This window comes from Catharus ustulatus, chromosome 3 (assembly GCF_009819885.2).
Source record: "Catharus ustulatus isolate bCatUst1 chromosome 3, bCatUst1.pri.v2, whole genome shotgun sequence".
Classification (NCBI taxonomy): domain Eukaryota; kingdom Metazoa; phylum Chordata; class Aves; order Passeriformes; family Turdidae; genus Catharus; species Catharus ustulatus.
In genome coordinates this window covers 55,423,720-55,445,778 of record NC_046223.1, presented here as the reverse complement: position 1 = coordinate 55,445,778, position 22,059 = coordinate 55,423,720, and the positions used below count along the sequence as shown (strand labels likewise).

At 38.1% G+C, this 22,059-nt stretch overlaps 1 protein-coding gene across 6 annotated transcripts in view; it reads left to right on the top strand.

Annotated features, from left to right (window-relative positions):
- ZDHHC14 (zinc finger DHHC-type palmitoyltransferase 14) overlaps window positions 1-22,059 on the top strand; it is a 94,761-nt gene that overhangs the window by 43,677 nt on the left and 29,025 nt on the right. For 4 of the 6 annotated variants that reach the window (XM_033056535.2, XM_033056533.2, XM_033056539.2 and 1 more), the window contains 2 exons: window positions 9,547-9,719; window positions 19,347-19,505. In XM_033056535.2, coding sequence (XP_032912426.1) covers window positions 9,547-9,719; window positions 19,347-19,505 — 332 coding nt within the window. The remainder of the gene's footprint in view (window positions 1-9,546; window positions 9,720-19,346; window positions 19,506-22,059) is intronic. The other 2 variants (XM_033056538.2, XM_033056536.2) reach the window with 1 other exon arrangement.

Sequence of the window (22,059 nt, the reverse complement as noted above, 5' to 3'; positions counted from 1 at the left end):
GTTCTAAGGCAAAATAGTAAAAGCCAATTCCTAGCTGTTTCAATTACATTGCTAATCCAAATATTTGTAGTGGTGATGCTCTCTGTGTAGAGGAAACACTGTGTGCTTTATTTTTTCTATGAAATAAATCATTTGCCTCAAGCTGGTCTTTGCAAGTTGATATATTTAAACTGACCCATTTTTAGATGTGGAGATCTGGCACTGCTTTGGAATCATGAGTGCAAATTAGTTGTTGGGGTTTTTTTTTTAATCTGAGGTAGCCTGCAGTGTGCCAGTCTGCCTCTCCAACGAGTGCTTCGTGTGGGATAAGAGAATTCACATGAGACTGTGAGGAGGCAGCAGGAGAAAGCAAAGGATGCCATTTCAGGTGAAACTCCTCCAGCACTTGCAGAGACCCATGGCTGTGAAGTTACTACAGACAAGCCTCTTGAGTCTTTTTATGATCAAGTTGCTGAATTGTTCAGCTCTGCTTCTTTTGGGGAAGAGGAGGTTGAGCTCTCTTGGTTTTATTCTCCTCCTTGCTTTATGTTTCCGGTTGTTTTATTTATAACAATGTGATACATACTTTTGATATGTAGGGTGGGTAGGATTATCCATTTTTGTAAGTCAAGGAGCCCTGGGAAGTGCTGTATCTGCTTTTCAATGATTATTCACAGGCTTTTATTATAGTAGCTTTCACTGAGAATTTAAGAGGTAAATATTTTTTCCTGTATTTTAGATGAAAAGTTCATTTGTGTGTTCTGTACAAAAGATGTGTGATATGGAGAACTGCAGAGGAAAGAAGAGTAAAAAAAACAAAATCCAGGGTAAATGAACACCTGTATGGTATTTAGATTCCTGCCAGTTTATCTAAACCAGGTTAGATATTTGACAGGTAAAATCATGACAATAAGACACCGCATCCACTATTGCTAAGATTATGAGTATGGGTGGGATTTCCACATAGCAGCTGAATGGGTCTAGAAATCACAGTTGAACTTCATCCTGCCTTCTGTGTGTTCCTGCCTGTTCTCTGGCACTCATTAATTGCACAGTGAATTAAATTGTTTAGGAAATTGATCAAACAATTTTTGGGAGTTTTTTGAGTTTGGTGGGTTTGGGGTTTTTTTTAAGTTTGATGGTTTTGGTTTGGGTTTTTTTTTCAGAAAAGGGAACAGATAAAGAACAATTATTTTGTTTTAACTCGATATTAGCCAGCTCTTTTGTGCTATTCAAGGCAGTGGAGTGTGGCCAGAGGTAGGGATTGCATTGACAGGCCTTTGCCCCCTAGCAGGAGCTAGGCTTTACATCTAGCCTTTAGACCTTATAGATTGGGGAGGGTGAAAACAAACGATGGCTCATTGAAAGCTCATAGTCCAATAACTGGCAGCAGCTTATTTGTGTGTGCTTCAGTTTCCAGAGGATCCTGTGAAAAATCGTCTCGGAGCTCACACTCCTTTAGGGACTTAGTTGTGGCGTAAGGCATTTCCGCTTGTTTTGTCCCAGTTTTCATTTCAGTTCATTAGATCTTGGGATTAACCTGATGTTTTAGTTATAAAATCACATAACAGGAAATAATAAGAAATATTAAGGAAGCAATATGACACGCAACAGGAAAGTATGGGCTGTTTAAAAGAAATTGCAAGTTTATATATTTAGTGGGATTCATTGATGAGTAGTTTTACTCTATGAAAACCAAACATTGCACCGTATGCTAAACTGGTAAATTTAAGTACAAATACATTTTTAGTTTTTCAAGAAAGTAATTAGTCAGAGAACAGAAGTAGCAATAAAGCAAGACTTTGATTTGCTGCATGTTTGGAGGCCATGCCTTTTCTAAGTTTGTCTTCTGAGCATATATTTTACTTAGGCACTCTATGTATCTACCGGTTTGGTAGATACTCTCTGTTTTCTTACTGCCTTGCTTGGAAATTTCTGGCCAACAGTTGATGGAATTAAAATTTTTAAAGTAGTGTTTTGCAAAACAAAGCTGTTCCTTATCTCTAGAACACAGTAAATAATAATTGCCCTGGCAGGAGCTTCAGTAACCACATCTGTTTCACAGACAGGTTCATTTTGCATTATGCATTTTATTTATTCCAGCTTTGATGTTTGACAGCAAACATGTAGCAATAAAAATTGGGAGGTCACGCAAGGCTGTTACTTTGATTGTTGTGTATCTGCAGCATTAAACCCTTAAGATCTTTAGTTGTAGGGAGAGAGTTTGTGGTTATCTTCTATGTCATAATCAGCACTGCTTCATCCAAACTCCTGCATCCAAATCCAACCAGTGTAAATCTTATTTCAATGGTAATGCATTACAGTTTAATCGAGTCAGTGCTGCAAGGAGTTCCATTGAATGCTTGCAGGTTTTGAGCCAAAGGAGAGAGGTCCCTGCAGTCCCTCATTCTTAGTAGTTGCTCACGGGTTTGAACAGCTTAAAAGACCAAACTGCATCCAGTTTCTTCATGAAAGTTTGAAGACCAGTTGTTGAGCTTTTGCTGTTCAGGGTAAAGTTAAGCTAATTTTATTTTGCAATAGGTTGGAAAGAACCTATAAAGCATTTACCTTATTAGGTTTAAGGATCATGCTGGTTCAGTAATCTGTGTGATTTCATCATACTAATCTTCTTTGTTTTAAGTAATCGCTTTTATGTGCTGGTAGAGGCTAGGATCCGCAGTTGCACACTAGAATTACTGTTAGTTTATATATGTTTCTACTTAAAAATTATTTTCAATTAGAATTAATTTTAAATGGAGTTAGCCCCAGGAAATATACCAAGTGTAGAAAAAATAAGATTTATCTAATACTGTAAAATAGAGAATAAACTGGTAAAGCATTTAAGCAAGGTTAAGTGGTATATTTAAATGCCTCTCATCTGAATCCATTCAATAAATATGCCTTTCTGATTAGGGCACAATATTTTAGATAGTTAAGATGATGAAGAGGTAGTATTCTGGCTATTGCTTCTGTTCCTGTTGTTATTCTGCCTTTTGTTTGACAACTGTTCTGTTTTCCATAGTCTTTACATGCTTGCAACATTCCAGATTTCCTGAATTTGAAATGAAAAAAATTGTTAGAAAAGTGATTTTTGTCGTGTTTTTTATCAAGTTTTTGAAATGGCTTTAGGATTGTAAAATGAGGGAGTGTATGATTTAGAAAGAATGTTCAAAACAAAAAATGATAATGAAATAAAATTAATTTTTAAAAAGTAAATTTCAAATCCTATTGAAATTAGTCTCTGTGTTCCTTAATGTCCCTTAAAACAATACAATAGGGATTTTAAAAGCTGTACTAAAGAATGGGGCAGATGTAGGAAACTAATGCAAAACTTCCTTAGCTAATCTTGTTAGGAATTTCATGTAACATTACTTGCACTAATCTATGCTCAAATTATACCACATTTTTTATGTGCCAGGAGCATGCTTCTGAACAAAACAAGTAAAAAGATGAACCCTCCAAACCCCACAATAGCGAAATTATTTCACTCTGATCATTCTCTTTGACCTTTTTATCTTTATAAATTCTTTATCAGGCAGCAGCCTCCAAGGTTTTTGCTGTGCCCTCATGTTTTGCCCATCTTTGTCTTCCTCTGCCTGTGTTGCTCTTCATGCATGTCCTTGTCTACTTTCTTTGCACTGGCAACTTATCATTAGAAAAATAAGTTATAAGCTATTTTTGTTCTTCTAGCCCAGAGTCTTGCTGTGCCTTTAATCTGTCTATGTATGGGTATTCTGTTGCCATCTCTAAATTGGAAGAGGTCAAGGTTAGAACATGGTTTCACAAGAGGCTGTGGTTTGAATGAAAACCTTACTGACAGCTGCTGAAGCTGAGATCTCCTCCCACAGTACAAATTTCCGTCTCCCGTCGCTTCATGTGTGCTTCTTTCTCCCTTGCTTTGTGCCAATATCATTTTCAAGTTCATGTTTGGTGTGTTAGAGGGTCAGAAAGAGAAGTCAACAAAATGGTGTCGTTTTCATACATGTTAATAAACTAACCGCTCACAGAAGAACCTGACAAAGATTTGTTTTGGCATAAGGGCAGAAGTTTGCGACAGTGGCTTGGAGCAATGATGCAGTGGAGTTGAAAGGAAGGGTGGGCTGAGAGGAGCCCTAAATGAGAGCGGAAGGAGAAACAGCAAACCCCTTAGGCTAGTTTGAAGAATGCAGCCCAGTCTCATTCAGATGTTAACTTGTAACATGTGGAACTGAACCCAGGGTGCACAGTGCCAGCCTTCTCTCTGCTGCTGGACATCACCTGCATATCAATAGCCACTGGTGTATTAAACAGGGAGTACGTGCAGAAACAGAAATGAAGTTGGTGTTATAGGAAAAGGAACAATGATTTTATTTCCTTATGTTGCATCACTCAACTCTATTTATATTATATTTTTTCTGGAGTGCATATATTTTATATCTGCTACAAAGAGTTTTATATTGATGAACAGCTTGACAGAGTATCCTCTTAACAGTCTTGTAAGCCAAGCTTGTAGGTTTGGTTTTTTTTTTAATTACTGCAATTAGGTGTGATGACTATTTCATCTTTGCATGAAATTTGTACGTTGTTTTCTGCCTGCCAACTGGGCAAATATTAATTTAAATCTTCTATGTATAAAACCCCCCTTTTTCTTTTTCTTTTTTTTTTTAAAATACAGGCACAACCCCTCTCCAGATACCTCTACTGAGGTATCTTTTGCTATTTACTGAGTCTCTGTCAGTGAATAACTGTCAGTGAACCTTTCAGGAAAGCCTTTATCTTTCCAGGAAAGGCCTTCAGGAGACTTCTTTTCTCCCCTTTTCTAATGACAATGCTGGAAAGTTGCAGGACTCTGACTGTGCATGCTCCCCAGCACAATTTCTATCCGTGTTTTTCTGCTGATCTCGGTAGCCACGGGGAGCATGGTTACACAGTTACGAGGGCGGCTGGGTGGTAAGAGTTGCTTTTGTACTTCTGCATCCTTTGTTCACTGGGGTGATGCTTGATAATTATCTCGTCTGTGCCAGGGTGTTTTTATTTTTATCGAGCTGTGACAGACTAGTCTTACACCAGATTTTATTTCCCTCCTACACTCATGCAAACTTTCACATGATGCTTCAAAAAAGCAGCTGAGAAGCCAAGCAAAAATCCGGGCTAAAGGCATCAAAGTTGTCAGTTAATTCAAAACTTAATGTTATGTTACAGTTCACGTGTGGGGATCCAAACATTTTTGTTTGAAAAAGCTATTTTCACAACAATTTCTAATGTGGTCTGTAGTCTAGTAATAGACTTTATAATTTTCTAAAAATGTGTTTTTTGGGATAGACCTGGTCAGTACTTGCTGTCCTTACAGATGTTGATTAAAACCAACTGTTTTACCCCAAGATGTAAACTGAGGATGTCAGTTCACATCTAGTGGTTACCAAGTGCCAATTGGAAAAAGTTTTTCACTGCTGCTCTGCAGTAGGACAGAGATTTGTCGTGGAGCTGTTTATCAAAGTGTTGCTGGCAGTGGGCAGGTCTCTGCACAGGGAGTCCCTCTGCAGGGAAAATTCTGATATTTGCTGTCAGGAAATACCCACTAATGTTTGCTTTAAAAACTCTCTGAAAATACCCTCCAAAAAAGATACTTCTTGTAATATCTGAGGAAAGCTGCTGCCTGAAGGGATACATCCTCAATTAAATTAATTAAGGAGTCTGAGCAAACATGAGGGATAATCTTTTTCTGTGTTCAGTATTTGACAAGTCTAAAAGTAGTAACATTAGAAGTGCTTAAAATACAGTAAATTCACGAATACAAGCCGCACTGAGTATAAGCCGCATCTCTGGGTGTTGGCAAATATTTCGGTTTTTGTCCATAAATAAGCTGCACCCGAATATAAGCCGCTCTGTCGTTCGCAGCGAGGACCCGCGTGCAATTAGTAACAGAATGGCGGGAGGGCGGGGCTTACTGGCTGAGCTAAGGCTGTGTAGGCTCGGCCCGCTAGGGGCTGCTGACGGGGCCAGGTGGCCCAGCACGGTGCTGCCGCTCAGGGCCGGCCGCCGCTGCCCCTGGGCTCGGTCACCCCGGGGCGGCGCTGCCCCGCGGTGGCAGGCAGGGACGGAGCTTCCCCCGCTCCTACGGCAGCGACGGCGGGCGGGGACGGAGCTTTCCCGTGCCCGTGGCACCGGCGGCGGGAAGGGAGGGAGCTTTCCCGCGCCCGTGGCGCCGGCGGCGGGCGCGGACAAAGCACCCCGCCTCTTTCCCGGGCCACAGCAATGACTGCGCGGGGCTCCCGTCAGCTCCCCGAGCCGCGGCAATGGCGGCGCGCACTTCCCCTCCCCTCCCTGGGCCACGGCAATGGCTGCGCGCACTTCCCCCCCCCTCCCCGGGCCGCGGCAATGGCGGCGCCCCCCCCACCCATCCTCCCCTGGGCTGCGGCAGAGGAGGAAAGAGAGCTCTCCCGCCTCTCTCCCCGCCCCCCGTGCTGCCTGCAGGGAGCCAGGGCAACACAGTAACACTGTAACAATCGCGGAATGCCGGCTTTTACTGGCAGGTGCTTGGCTCGGCGCCCTGGCTGGCACGTCTAGGGTTGTAAATGTCAGAAAATTATTCACATATTAGCTGCCCCCGACTATTAGCCGCACTTCCGGGTTTCCACCAAAATTTTTGTCAAATTGCTGCGGCTTGTATTCGTGAAATTACTGTTATATTGACTTAACGTAGTAGTACAAATACATTTATTATATAAGCATGCAAATATAAAATATATAAATATGCAAGTGTATTTCTACAGATTTATTCACAATTTTGTGCTAAGATCCATGGTTTTAATTCAAATTCACATTTAATAGATTTTAATGATAACTCAGGAGAAGTAAGTTTTTTTCCCCCCTTTTTTTTTTAAAAACAAATGTGAAGAAAAAGTGGTCTAAGAATATCTGCTGGATTTTGTTTGCTTTGTGGTTTTTTTAGTTTAGCTCACAAATACTTCAAAAATTAATTTGATGTTTTTAAAGGAGAGATGTCATTGAGCTCTCTGCAAACCCATGTACATAAATCAGACTGTATGAAATAGTCCTGCCCAGACTTACTGTCTGAATCTCTGTGAGGAACTGCAAGGACTGGTTTCTCAGCTTGAAATAATTTTTTAATTGGTGAAATATTACTTGCTTATTATTCCCAAAGATGCCATCTTCAGTCTTTTCTGTATTATTGCTGAATTAATTCAAGTCAAAGTTGGTAAAATACATGTTGTTAAACCTTGAAAATAACTTTAGGCGAAGCAGATTACCTCATGTTTGTTGTGGAGATTGTACAGGGCTTTGAGAGTCGGGATTTTTTTCACTGCAGATGGACTTGGTTCAGCAAGGCAGAGGCAGATTTTTTAATGCTTTTTTACTATACTGAAAACATCACTTTTCAGCAATGTTGGGATTTCGTTCTTAATTCTGCTGTATTTCAGCACATCAGTGTGTTCTTTCTACCACTTTTGTATGAAATTACTGTTAAAAGGAAACATGTTAGGGTCATGATGGCCCTTAGTTTCCATCCTGTGAGTATCAGTGAGAATTTGTGTATGTAATGCTATTGCTGGTTTTGTGTTGGCAAGTGTTGAAATTGTACTGTGCCTACTGTGCTTGCCTGAGATTATCTCATGTTACCTTTCACACACATACAGCTCTTGTTTGGTCAACAGACTTCAGCACAGTTGCAATTTCTTGGGTTTGCGTAATGAATAATGCAATAGAAGAGTGAGAGAAGTGAGCTATATTTAGTGTTCATTAATGTACACGTTCCCTCTAATCTTTTTAAAAATACATTTTGCAGCCTATTTGTACTCTTCTCTGAGCATATTACAGCATTTTTGATTTCAGTAATCCTTTGTGGCAAGAAATAAATTGAGCAGTAGGACATTCATGTGATATGAAAGCATCTCTTTTTGGCTGTTCATTCTGACTGGTTTCTCCTGAGGGGAGCAAAGCTTATAGCTACCAAGGCTTACATCTTGCTGCTGCTTCCTTTAGCTAGCACTGATTTCATAAATCAGTGTTTTGAAGATTTTCCTAAAAGCATACAAATGAAGGATGTTTCCTAGTATTTCAACAGTCTGTTATGTGAAACCACAGTATCTCTTGGTCTTTGTCTTTTTTTAATACCCAGTTGTTCTTTTTAATCTTTCATTACTTGTTGCACCTGTAGTATTGCATTCATGTAGGGAGAGATGATTTCCACTCATTATGCTATGCACCGTAATGCATATAGACTCACTGCATCTATGAAACCCTCTTAGTCTGATGAAACAGCCAAGTATTTTTAACAAGACTATGCAGGGAGATAAATGCTTTATACATGGCAGCTGGTATGAAAAGTGTTTCCATTCTCTTGCCGTGCTGTTTGCAGAAGTGATGGACAGTGGAGCTGACATTGTCATAGCTTGCTCAGAGTTAACATTCTGCTGAGGTTAACTGACTTGCAGTGCAAAAGCTTGCATGTCGGAATCATCATTTAAGGCAGTCAGCAGAAATAGGGAAGACAATATTAATTAAACTTGATTGATACCTAGAAACTTTAGATGAAGCCTTAAGTCCTAGAACTTGTTGGTTTTTGACTTCTGTTTTAAGGCTTATTTTATGACTTCTTACACAGACAGCAGAAGTACATGGAGCCATCTTGGTTTTCTACCCACACCTACTTAAGAGTTGTGAAGAGAGTATTCAGCCTGTGTTTTCTAAGATGGTGCTGCGGTGTTTCTGTAATGTCTAAGTGTTCATATCCCTTCTTTTTGCAGAGCTGTAAAGAGATACTTATATTTGTGTATTGGCTGGATTCCAGTGTTTCTGTCCATTTTGATTTAAACATATGTGAAGCACAGAGGAAAATTTGCTAAAACTGTAATCCAGTCTTAAACCCTGCTTATATTTTGAAAATCTGGTAAACAGAGCCGTTTTTGCCCTGGTCAAGGGCTGTTGATGTTGCCATAGGCATCTCCCTAGATTGTACGCTCCCAGGTGTGTTGAACTGTCATTTGCATTCTTACTTTGTAAATGAGTAAACAAGTTTACGAAGTTACAAGAAATGAGTTAAAGAAAGAAAATCAGTAGAGGTGTTAGAATATTGATGTACACCAAGACCGTTAAGGAAATGCATTGCATGTTCTTGAGCACCATCTTTCTGGTGGACGATAGATATTTCATAGACTTAATTATGTATTTCAATGTGGCTTATTTTTTCCTGTTATGTGCTTTAGGTTATTTCCCCTTTCCTCTCTCTGCTCAATTTACTTTTACATAATTGGGCAGCAGGTGAAGAAATATATAAACTTATTATCCTGTGAGAAAGATATTTTATCTTCTTATGTAAATGAGTATTGCATATTAGTGAGGTCATTATTATGCTACTTATGCCTTTATTATATTGAACATATTATGAAAAATTCCAGAAGTGTCATGAACACATAAACAGAAATTTCAGCTTCAATAAACATTCCAAGGCAAGTCATGTATAAAGAGAAGAAAGTGAATTCTTCATATGCATTTATAGAGGTAAACGGTTTTTGAGAGCAAGTTACCTTATGTGTTGTTGATTGCTGAATCTTTTTCTTTTTCCAGTTGCCCGTATTTGTCAGAGAAGATTACACCTGCTATACCTGCAATTGGTGGGATTCTTTTCTTTTTCGTGATGGGGACCCTGCTGCGTACTAGTTTCAGTGATCCTGGTGTCCTCCCCCGCGCAACACCAGATGAGGCAGCAGATCTAGAGAGACAAATAGGTAACACTGAAGGTCTGTTGTCTCTTCGCTTTCCTCCCGAGGGTGCATGTGCTGTATGAAGGCAGTGTGCTGCTCTGCTCATGGGAGGAGTTACTCCTACCTGGCCACAGTGATTGTTCTGGAACTGTCATGTCTGATGATGTTGCAGTGATTCCTGTGGAAAGAGGATTGATCAATTCTTCACCAAGAAAGTAAACAAAATCCTGGCCTTTTAGAGTGATTGTTATTACTGTAAATCCTTCTCCGCAAGTCTGGTAGAAATCTCTGTGTGGTACATAAGAGAATACTTTTTCAAGTGTTTTTGGCAAGAAAGCTGATACTGTAAAAGATCTACAATTGTTCAGAGTTTAACTGAATTTAATTGTTATTTATATTGCAAAAGAGATAAATTTCTGTGTTAATGTACAGTAAAAGTGTTAAATTTTTTTCAGTAAAGCCCGCATAATTAAGGTAGAGAGCTAGATTTTAACCATTCTCACTTAGCAAGAGCACTGTTAACTAAATTTTGTAAGTGGGACTTCTACAGGTACAAATATGCTGAATAGCTAAAATCTGCCAGCTGGGTAAGAAAACACAGGATGAGTTTGCAGAACTGCTTCATAAATAGTGGGTTTGTGTGCTTAGTAAGCTACTCAACCTTACTAAGTGCTACTATATCTGCTTTGATATGATAGGCAGTGAAAGTCCCATTTTTCTTAAGCAGCTTCGGAGAAATGCTCACTGAAGTAATTGTAAAGACAAGTAACAGGTCTGTGCAAACTCAAGAGAAGTACTTGCAGCAGCATCCTTGATGCTTAATACTATAGTGCAGTCTTAGGCTTTTTATGATAGACATATTAAAACATTTGCTATTCATATGAATTTCAGAAGTACATAAAAATATGGAAATATATAATGAAGCATTTGTTTAGCACCTCTTTCTAACCAGTGTTACGGTTTACTTTTATTGATCTTCTTCAAGGAGTTCTTTACCTAGAATAAGGTACCACCTTTAGTCCAAAACACAGGCACAGGTTCCTATTCTAGGAATTGTTTATTTACCCTGTGTTTACAGAAACATTGATTTATGTCAGGAAATAAATTATTTCAAATAAGCAGCTCACAGCAATCATTTTATATTGTCATCTGTCAGAGTTTTGGTGAAATATGAAACTAAAAATACAAATTGAATACTAGAGAGGACACTCAAAATGTTCTGGTGTGCAACAATTTCAGAACTTGTGTTTACAAATTATAATTCTTTTTAAATGGTAGTGCATACATGTTCACAGGTTGAGGCTGCTGAGCTGATCAAAGCTATTGTCTTTTCTTCAGCAGTAGCAAAGGCAGTACTTTTCCAAGAAGGGCCAGTGGAATATTGAAAACAAGGAATTACAGTGCCAGCAAATGTGGAGTTCTCAAGTGTGAGCGCTTATGGCAAGTCTAATAGAGGAACAAGCTAGGTAGCTATAAGAAATCATTCTGCCCTAAAATTGTGATTCTGGATTCAACAATGAAAATTGAAAGAAACATTTTTGAACTATTACAATATATTTTTGTAATGTGCCCATAAAAAGTATGTCCTAGGAGTGGTATCTATAGCAGGAAAAGTTGAACGGCTTGTGCACTTGAAAAGAAGACTAGATTTTCCAAAACTGTCATTCAGGCTGGATTGCCTTGTAACTTGCTGTGCCTTTCGACTGAGTGCCTTCTAAAGATGGGATGCAAGGTTAACAATTATTTATTTTAGACAAGGAAATTCTTCAGATAACTTACCTAAAAATAATGCCTTTACCATATAGTTTGTTTTCTAAAATGTACTTATGTAATCTGTCCTATCTTTGGCTTTTGCTTTTTTCAAATAATTCTCAGATATTTGAGTCTTTCACTGCCCTGCTGGTCTCTTTGGGAATCAGCCTACCAGAAATTATTACAGATGCACTGAGAAACAGTTGTGTCTCAAGACTTGCGATTTAAGAATGCTGTTTAGAAGTTCTCTTGAAACATATCAAATTTAATTCTTTTACACTAGAAAGCATAGAATAGGATGAGCTGATTAGGAAGAATGGTTTTCAAAATCAGACCTTCTAAAGAAGCTGACAATTGCTTTGTCCATTCAGGTGACTTTCTGGGAACAGGATGGTCATATTGAGAGTGAAAAATGTTTCCACCTAGGCTATCAGCCTTCTTCAGGTGAAGATGGGGGATTAACAGAGCTGCGATGCTGCTATTTCCACACACAGTGTGCAGGAAAGGAAAGCAGTTATTTCTTGAGAATTTGCTGTGTTCATAGGCAAAAAAGTGAAAAGAACTGGAAAAAAAAGGAAATTGTCAAAAAAACCAAAATGAACTTCTGTTGCTCAAAAATACTATGTTTAATGCAGATCATCAAGCTATCCTCATACAGAGGAAGGTTGGGAAGTGTAATTAGAGGCCCTTCTCACTGTATTTGATTGTAGCCAAAATGATACTAGTGTCAAAAGTGGAGATAGTTTCTAAATATAAGTATAAAGTATAAGTTTCTAAGTGTAAAAGGATGGCACAAGAATATTGGGAAAGGCAAAAGGAGAATAAAGTCAGTTATAATCAGCAAGGAACAGCAGAAGACAACAGGGACAGGTTCTTTTAGAGGTCAGAGGAAGAAAGAAAAGCTGAAGGCATGCTGTGTAATTGGGAAGTGGGAAATGCAGAGGGCAATCTGAAGGATTCAACACTGCTTTGATCTCAGAAGATAACTTGTATGCTTCTTGATAGCTGATAGAAAGAGCAGGTCAGAAGAAAGAAAGTAATTGTATTTTAAGTGTTAATTTACTATACTGTGTCTTTATTGATTTATGTAGTGTCCTGCTTTAATAGAAATCTGTCAATTCTATCACTAGAAACTGTTCTCTGTCTGAAAAGACATGGAGTACACTGCTACATGATCAAATTCCAAGAATTGGGACTGTCAAAGGTTGGGGCTTGTGCCTATTTCAGTGTCAAAACAAGCAACAAAGAATTTCAAGAGAAAATCAAGTGTAACTGCTCTGATACCCTTCATTGAAAGAGTAACTGTCTTGGTGGGAAAGCAGAAGATGTGCTTAATTTTTCACTCTAAATAAGATCTTGATGGTGTCCTGCATAGGATTCTTTTTATGTAAGTTTTGGAAATAAACTCTAGATGAAATCGCCACAGAGCCAATAAGTCAAAGTGTCTTTTCAAAAAGGAGCAAATGATAAGTGCTCAAATAGGACCTTTCAGAGACTGACTGCGGGCTCATGAGGAATGTGCTTAACTCTGAAGTTGGTGCTGAGATGGAGAAATTTACAATCACTGGGTTTGTTTGTTTTTTTTTAAAATGTATTTTAAATAGTTTGAGCAATGTTAGGGAAAAACCATAAAATGCATGAATACAAGTGGAAATCAAATACTAATGGAAAGGGGTTTAAATGGTGAACAGTGCAGGAAGAAGAGACTTGAGTGTTATTTTCAGACAGATTGAATTAGCACTCTGATATGACAAAAGGGAGAAATCCTTTTTGGGAAATGTTAGAAGAGTGGTTGCATGAACCAGAAGTGCCATTCTAGGATACCCAGTGGTGATGAGGGCTCTATTCACGATGTAGAAACTCAAGAGGAAGACAACTAAGCAGAAAAGTCTAGAAAACAGGACCTGTAAGAATATTTAATACATACGTGCATTTGGCCTATGAGAGAGGAGAAGCAAAAGTCGAAATACTCTAGTTTGCTGGAGTTTTCATATAACATAATAGAACAAAAGCAACTAGATGTATGATATGAAACCACTGAGGGTAACTTTATTTGCTATAAAAGTGCTGTAATTTCACTGAAATGCAGCAGGATTTTTTCTTTTTTAAAGTGCAACAATAAACTTACTAATGTAGTATTTTTACTTCAATTATAACCTATATTAAAATTGAAAAGTAATTATCTCCAAAATATTATTTATTGCCATGGCGCATATAAGCATGACTTCTGCAATCACACAAAATCTTATATTGAGAGGGGCTTTTTTTCCTATGGAAACGCAAATACTAAGTGCAGCCTTATTTTGTCGCCTCTTTGCAATTATGATGCGTGTCTCCTCTAAATAGGTTGCTGTTAAGTCACTTAAAGTAAAAAAATCGTAACCTTCTGAATATAAAGGCTTAGAAAGATAACCCAATCCAGGAGAATGGGTTTTGTAGGTAGGAAAGCATTTGTCCAGTTGATGTGTACAAGTTTAACAATTATTTTGCAATATTGATCTCATTTGTATCAGATAGGTGATCCAGATAAATGAAAAGATGGTCATGGTAATTGATCCTTCCAGCCTTAAAATACTATGATTTTTCTTCAGGCTGTCTTAAGTTATGTGTATCTTTCTCATTTAATCCATACAACTAGCTCAGGCCAGTTCACAGGACAGCTTCTGCTTGCTTGCTTTTGTGTTTTCCGAGCTCTCGATGTATGAGCAACACCAGCACACCATCTCTGCAAATTGTTTGTCTTGACTGTTTAATTTACACTGATGCTCAAGACCATATTTGAGACTCCTTCACAATTCTTTGCCTGTCTTTCACTTGTTTTGAAATGCACAATTTGATTTCATTATAGCCTTACAAAATTAAATCTGTGCCACAGCACAGGCATTTCATAGAACTGGCAATGGCCTGACCAAATACATTCAATTTGCTATCACATTTTGTGTTCTTTACAAAGGTGGAATACTAGCTTGCTAGACTTATAGATATACCTGACACTGCACTCTTTTAGCAACGTTCTTAAAAGAAATATAGTGAAATTATTTCATGTGTCAGGTAAGTTTTAGAAAGCTCTTCTTGTATATACTTCCCTCCCACACCAAATCACTAAAGATGACCTTTCTGGGAACGAGCATACCTTTCACATGAAATTTTAGGCATCGAGAAGATCATGCAATTCTACTTTCAAGAAAATACACTATTTCATAAAAATCTAAGGCAGCAAGTCCTTAAAATCAGAAGCAATATTTGGTTGATATCTCATGATGGCTGTCAGATGAAGAACTATGTGAAGAATGCAGTTAGCAGCTGCTGGTTTCAGTCTAAACCAGGTTCCCAGTATTGTTTGTTCCTGAGATTACTGTCTGGAAACAAGAGCATTTTATTAAAGTTCTCTTCCCTCCAAAAAAATAAATCACTCTCTTGTCTTGTAGCCCACTGTAGGTAGCTTAAATTTAAGAGTTTAAACACAGAGTAAGACATTTCTTTGAAGTTTGCATTGTGGCAGCTTTGTTTTGTTTTGGTTGGGTTTTTTTCCTATTGTTTTTCAGATGTTACTGGTTATACATAAAGATCCTTTTCATTACCTTTTCATGTAGTCCTCTGGAAACATTAGAATTGTTTCAGTGTACTGTCTTCTCAAATAATGCTGTGTGAAGATTGTAATTGTTTTCTTTTAAAGTTGTCAACAAACGTTGCATGATGTGGTTATGAAGCTTGTATAGAGACAATGTAGGGTTGCTTTCTAGAGGCTGTTTGTCTTAGGTTTGTAGGAACATTGACCGAACAATCCAATCTTGATTGAGCAGGAGAATCCTAGTGATACGTATACAAACTTGCAACTTCTGTGTTTCGTGCGCACTGTTTGTTTGTTTGCAGCATAATAGATGGAGCAATCTAAGTGGAGTTTGCTGTCACAATAGAAGGTTGCTAGGCTGTGCTGTATCTCCATTAAGTACTTGGAGTATCTTTCTTGGAGCAGTTTGGGTCTCTTGGTCCTGCAAGCACGTGGATTGCATATATGGGGTTTTTGTAATTATGGTAATAAAAATGCTGGAGCCCCATCTGATGCATGAACAGTTAACCCTGCTAGAGAAGTTACAAAATGTGTCAGAACAGAGAGGATGGATGACAATTCCATTAGTGGGTAAATTTTAACCTTTTTTGTGAAAGAACTTGCATTACTACATCAGTAATAGGTTGGATGAACAAAATGTGGTCGAATCAGTGGTCAAACACAGTTTATTTGGGGAAGGTGATTCCATAAAGGTTAATCTTTCTGTTCCTCAAAGAAACCTCTTATGTTGAAGATTTAACTTTGTTAGGCCCTGATTGTGAGCAGTTGAATTGAAGGCAAATTGCAGTCTGAAAATTCACAGTGAAACCAGGACACGTTTAGCACATTTAGGTTAGATAAATAGTATTAAATCCAAGCACATGTGACCTTACTCTGCAGCCTGTTTCCAGGAAAAAGATGTTAGTAAACACAAAGGCTGGAACATTGAGGTTTGATTATGCAATTTAGGTTTTTGAGACAAATTCTCACTCCTTGGAAAGTCAGCAAGACTGTTTACATTGATTTTGTTTGCATCAGCTTTCACCCTTGGATTTCAAGATTAATTCGCCTTGGAGAGCTAGGATTTGCTGTCCCTGTGAACTTCCCTGCAAATGTTTGGGAGGAAATCCTCGTAGAAGACTGGTGTTGTAAATAAAATGGGCTGGACAGTAGTCTTATTTCTCCACCAGAGAAGACAAAAGTTGCCTTTGAGATTGTGCCAGAGCCCATTTAAAATAATTGTGGTGCACTTTAGGAACTCCTTGAAAGAGAGGGGAAATACTGGGTTTAGTCAATGTGCCTTTTATAAAATAAATGTTTATCTCGGAAAAAGAGCATTTTTCTTCTTCTTCTTCTAAACAATTCCACTTGACTGGTTTAAATAATTTTCTTTCAATTATTTTGTACATATTCAGGAATAATACGATTTTGTAAAAGAAAAAAATCTGAAATATTACTGTTATGCTAGGAAATTCAATGCATCAATATTTCTAGCATATGAAACTACACCTAGATGAAATTCAGGCTTTAGTAGTAGTTTTTATAAATATGCACTTAAATTTGTGGTTTATTAATAAGTATGCCATGCCAGGATGTGTTAAATGCTTTATTTGATAAAAAAAATAAGTAGGGCTAATGACCTATATTTATGTTCACAGTTTAAGTCTTATCTTGACTGACCAAAATATGGTCAGAAATGGGTGTAACATTGTGGTTTTTAATGCCCAAAGATTTCTAGAAGGACTATGACTATTATAAGGCAATTGGTTATAATGTCACTGGAAACTTTTTTAATGTGATGTGAAAATTAAGAAATTCTTCCCTGTCTTCTGGATTTAGGTAACATCCATGTCTCTCTAATGCTTTAAATAATATAAGCACAGTTGTGCTGTGCCTTCTAAAGAAAATCTTTTCAGCTTATACACTGAAATACACTGGGAGCATTTAATCAAAAATATTTGGGAAGTGTATTGGCCTTGAGGTCAAAATCAGTGTAAGTGCTAGTTATGGGAACCACACGATAGTCCATACTGCCATGTGCAGATTATAGGACCTGGCCAAGCATCACAAGCACATTGCAGGAGTTGGTTTAGATGCAGCACAAGTGAATGTCTATACTTCATCAGGCTGTAGGAGGCTACTTCTAAGCTGCTCTTTCTTCAGTAGTCACCAATTCATTCTCATAATGGATGTTTAGGAGCTTTATATGCAGATTCTATCCATCTCAGCTATTGCTCCCTTCATTGCATCCTCTTCTCCATGAGAGTTTTCTGAGGTCTGGTTGTTTCAGTAGTCACGTTTACAGTGATGTCCCACAAAGACTTTTATTGATGCCAATTTATAGATCATATTTATGGGTGAGCCCGTTGCAGATAAGAACTCCTTAAGTTGGATTTTCTGCCAAATCAGTATGTTGTCTAATTAATTGCACCTTTGCTAGCACAACTGTGCTGTTGCCAGTTTCAATACCTTGTTAGGTGGGAGACTTTCTTGTTGCCCTTTTGGAAAATATTTAATTTGTAGGCTATATAATTGGCAGAAATCTAAATAGTGGGTGATATTTCTAAAAATTTGAGCTCAAATACGAGTCATAAATCGGTTGGTAACAAGCCCCACAAGAAAGGAGGACATCTTAAGCAGCAGGTGTTCAAGTGACTTGACTGTGACTTTGAAATGTATTTTCATTTATATATTGGAAAATATTTTACTTCCTTATTGTCTTAGCTGTTCTGTTATCCAAGTGTAATAAATTTAGGGTGATTTTTTTTCACTTCTGTTTTTTGATTTGATTGTGATTACACAAGGACAGATAAACATAGAAAAAGGCACCACTTTTACATGTTGAACTTTCAGAGTAAAGCTCACCTTGGGCAAAATCAGCTTGAATGATTTAGCCTAATCAGTCCTTTAGATGCTGGAAAAATTACTGATGATATCCTAAAATAAAAGAAAATAAAGGAAGCTTAGAAACAAAACCCAAAATTCTACCACTTGTATCAAACAAGGTAGTTGGAAAATGGTTTTGTGCAGCAAATTTCAATGTGTGTGGAAGTAACACTGAGAGTTGAGTGTTCAAACTTCTAAACAGCAAAAGCTGTAAAATACAGTAATTTCACGATTACAAGCCACACCGTTTTGACCAAAATTTTGCTCCCACACCGGAAATGCGGCTAATACTCAGGAGCGGCTAATATGTGAATAATTTTCTGATATTTCCAACCCCGGAAGTGCAAACCGAGTCAGTGCAAACTGCCACGTCGAGCACATGCCAGTAAAACCCGGCATTTACGCAGTTGTTACAAATTGGTTACTGTCTTGCGCAGTGGGTGGAGCCGGGCTCCGAGCAGGCAGCATGGGTGGGGAGAGGCGGGGGAGCTCCCTCCTACTGGCCCCGCGGCCCGGGGGGAAGGCGGGGGTTCCCGTCCCCGCATCCCGTGGGATCTGGGGGGCTCCATCCCCACCTCCCACCACCGCTGTGGGTGCCGGCGAGTTTCGTGCCCCCCTACCACCGCGGGGCAGCGCTGGGCCAGGGTGAGCGAGCCCAGAGGCAGCGACCGGCCCCGAGCGGCCCCGCCGAGCTGGACCACCTGACCCTGTCGGCGGCCCTGAGCCTGCACGGCCCAAGCCGAGCCAGTAAACCCCGCCCTGCCGGGATTCTGTTACTATTTGGCAACTTTGTTGCACGCAGGTCCTTACTGCGAACGACAGAGCAGCTTATAATTGGGTGCAACTTGTGTATGTACAAAGAACAAAATGTTTGCCAACACCCGGCGATGCGGCTTATAGTCAGTGCGGCTTGTAATCGTGAAATTATTGTACTTGCGAATGTGCTCTATTGTACCACAGCATTTAAGAGATCTCAACGTTCCCCAGGTTCAGATGACAGAGCTGCTGTTGCTTAAGTAAATGTGCAGATTCTCTATTAGGCTGAAGAATTTCTGCAGCACTTCTAGGGAGATTTTTTGTTATTACAGGAATTCTGAAAAAAATTAGGAAGATTCTAAAGGTAACTTTCAAAATTTCTTGTCTTACACCAATAGTTATAGTTGTCTTTTATATGTTATGTAAGATCTATTGGGGGTATGAAACTGCAAGAATTTTGGGATCAAGGTCATAGTCAGCATTTGAGAATTGGGTTTGGATAGTTTCTTTGATTCAGATTGATCGGTTTTGGACCAATTGCTATTTGCAATGAAACATCTCTTTGCTACTTATTACTTGAGAACTAGAAGGGGAAAAATTGTTTATTTTAAATGTGTAAAGAAGAATTTGAAATATGCTGTAGATTGCCATCAAGGACAGTTTTGTGCATACATCATAGCTCATGTGCAATATTTCGTGTCTTGTATTTTCATGTTTAGATATTGCAAATGGCTCCAGTTCAGGAGGATATCGCCCCCCTCCCAGAACAAAAGAAGTGATCATCAATGGACAGACAGTGAAACTAAAATATTGTTTTACTTGCAAGATTTTCCGCCCACCTCGTGCCTCACATTGCAGCCTTTGTGATAACTGCGTAGGTGAGTAAAAAAAAAGATATGGCATATGTTCACTTTAGTCACTTATATATTGTTATGAATACTTTTCATAGGAGACAGAAAAAAACCAGTTAGTGGCAAGATTAGTCATGAGGTGACTTGCTCTGTTCATCTTCCTTTCCTACAAGATCTGTCAAATGTTAAGAATTTTAGAGGAGGCAGAAAAGGAGACTTGACCTAGCAGATGTTGCTGGTCCAAGAAAGGAAATTATTTTCTGATGCATACGTCTTTCCTAACCTACCCTTATGGCAAAGAACACACTCAACTCGAGTAAGGCCACATATAACATGCAATGACCTTTCCAAGCTTTTTGGGAGTCTCAGAATTGTTTTTTTTCACCAAACTAAATTGAGGGCACGGAGCTGCTTCTCCAGTTCATTAGTAACCAACTGTAAGACACAGTTCAAATTGTTAGGTCTGTGGGACCGAAATACAAACTGTAGGTAATTCTAACCTTTGAGCAGTTCTATGACTAGAAGTACTTATGTCAGAATTCATAAGAAATTACTGGGCAAACATGATATTTTCAGAGTAAGTACATATCGAGCATATTTTATAATTATAGGGTTGGTTTTTTTCCTCTCTGAACATCTTGTCCTTTTTAATTACTGGTTTCTGTGGAGGTTGGACAAGGTGATTAAAATATGCTTGGATTTAAAAGCAAACCAAAAAACCCCTACCAGTCAAATCTGAGTGGTTTCCAGTTAATTAGATCACATTTGCAGTTTAGTGCAGTTGATTAGCACACTGTTGAGCCTGGATCTTGCACGTTCAAGAAAATAATGTAGAAAGATGTCTCCAGCTGAGAAATGTAATTGCAGCATTCAACAGTAATATTTTTAGATATAAAGCAGTCATTGGAAGTATTGAAGTTTTATGTTTAGATGATACTCATTTAGGGAGTACACTTATATCAGACTGAAAAGCTTATTAGCCTTTTGGCCCTATAGAATTGATTGGTATCTGTAGATGGTTCCTTCAGTAAATAAATTTTTCTGATGTGTTAGAATTTTGTGTCACAAAAGCTATTGAGCAAGTAGGGATGTTTATGAATTGCAGTTGGCACATTTTTCAGAAAAATATTTTAGCAAATGCGTAACCTGAACATTGCAGTGTTATGATATTGCTCAACAAACTGGATAATACACACAGTGGTTGACTGGGATATATAAAAGTTGAGAAGCTGTTGTCTTTACCAAGAGAGCAAAAATAAGAGCAACTTCCTGTGTACAGCCTGAAGATTATTTAAAATTAATGTTTTGGTTTTTTTAATACACTGGTATAAAGGATTTTCCAATAGGTTATTGTATCATCTGTGTCCTTTTCATACCACATCTGGAAAACCTATTCTGTAAAACATAAAACTAGTGATGGCAGGGAAACAACTTATAAATTCTTCTCATCATGTCTGGGATTAAAAAACAGATGTGAATTATTATGAATGTTTATCAGAAAAGAGTGAGAAATTGCTTGTATAACTGAGATGTCTTTTCTGCTCGTAAGATAGGTATGATCATCGTAATTCCCTCTTGCACATTTTTTAATTTGGAGTTACTTGTTTTAAAGTAATTGAATGAATTTGCTGTGTTTTTTGTCCTCAGTGTTTATAATGGGAATTACAATAAATTTTCTTTTTCAGGGTACACCGTATAGTAGCTTTGTTTTCTGATTAGATACAGATGTTTGTCGTATAAGTATTCAGGTGTACTAAATGCAAAAAGTGAAATCTACAAGTATCTGCAACTAATTTTCTATTAAAAATAGGTGTCAAGAAAATTGGATGGCTCATGTAGCTGTGGGAATCTAACAATCAGAGTGTGTTACGCAGTTTGCCACCACTCTTAAGTTAGTATTGTCTATATGATGATGCTTTTATTTAGTTTCTGAATAAATCTTTTAATAGCAATGAGTTCTTGTGCCACTATTTGTTAGTTCCTTACTGATTTAACTAAATCTATGCACAAGTAGTCCTAATTCACACACATATGGGTATTTAAGTAACTTAGGCTGTTTAAACATAACATGATATTTAAGCAACTCACCAGCAGTATGGCCATGCACCCCTTTTAACCACATAGTTTCCAAAGGTTTCGCTGCAGTTACAAGCCAGCTACAGAGACTCTGTAGTACAAGAATGGAATCTGGCCTCAAACCAGCACTCACTGCTCAGAAAAAACAGTGTGCTACTTGTACCTAAAGGTGTCTTATGATATTTGGCAAATGAAAGCAGTGTGAAAGAGAGGTTCATTCTGTGTTTTTTATTAAGGTTTTTTATTCTGTAAGGAATCAATTGCAGCATTTTAAATATGTAAGTACATACAAAAACTTACTCTTGTTTTTCTAATTGTTTAGTAAGCATATCTGTTACTTGACCTTGTTTGATTTTTGTTTCATCACTATTTTTTATAAATGTCTATGTAGTATTTGTAGATAAAAATAACAAATAACTTAAAATAAGAAAAAAAAAGAGCTAATTTGTGTTCTAGCCATGGTAATACTTCAGACTCCTTTAACTCTACAGTATTTTCCTAGTAG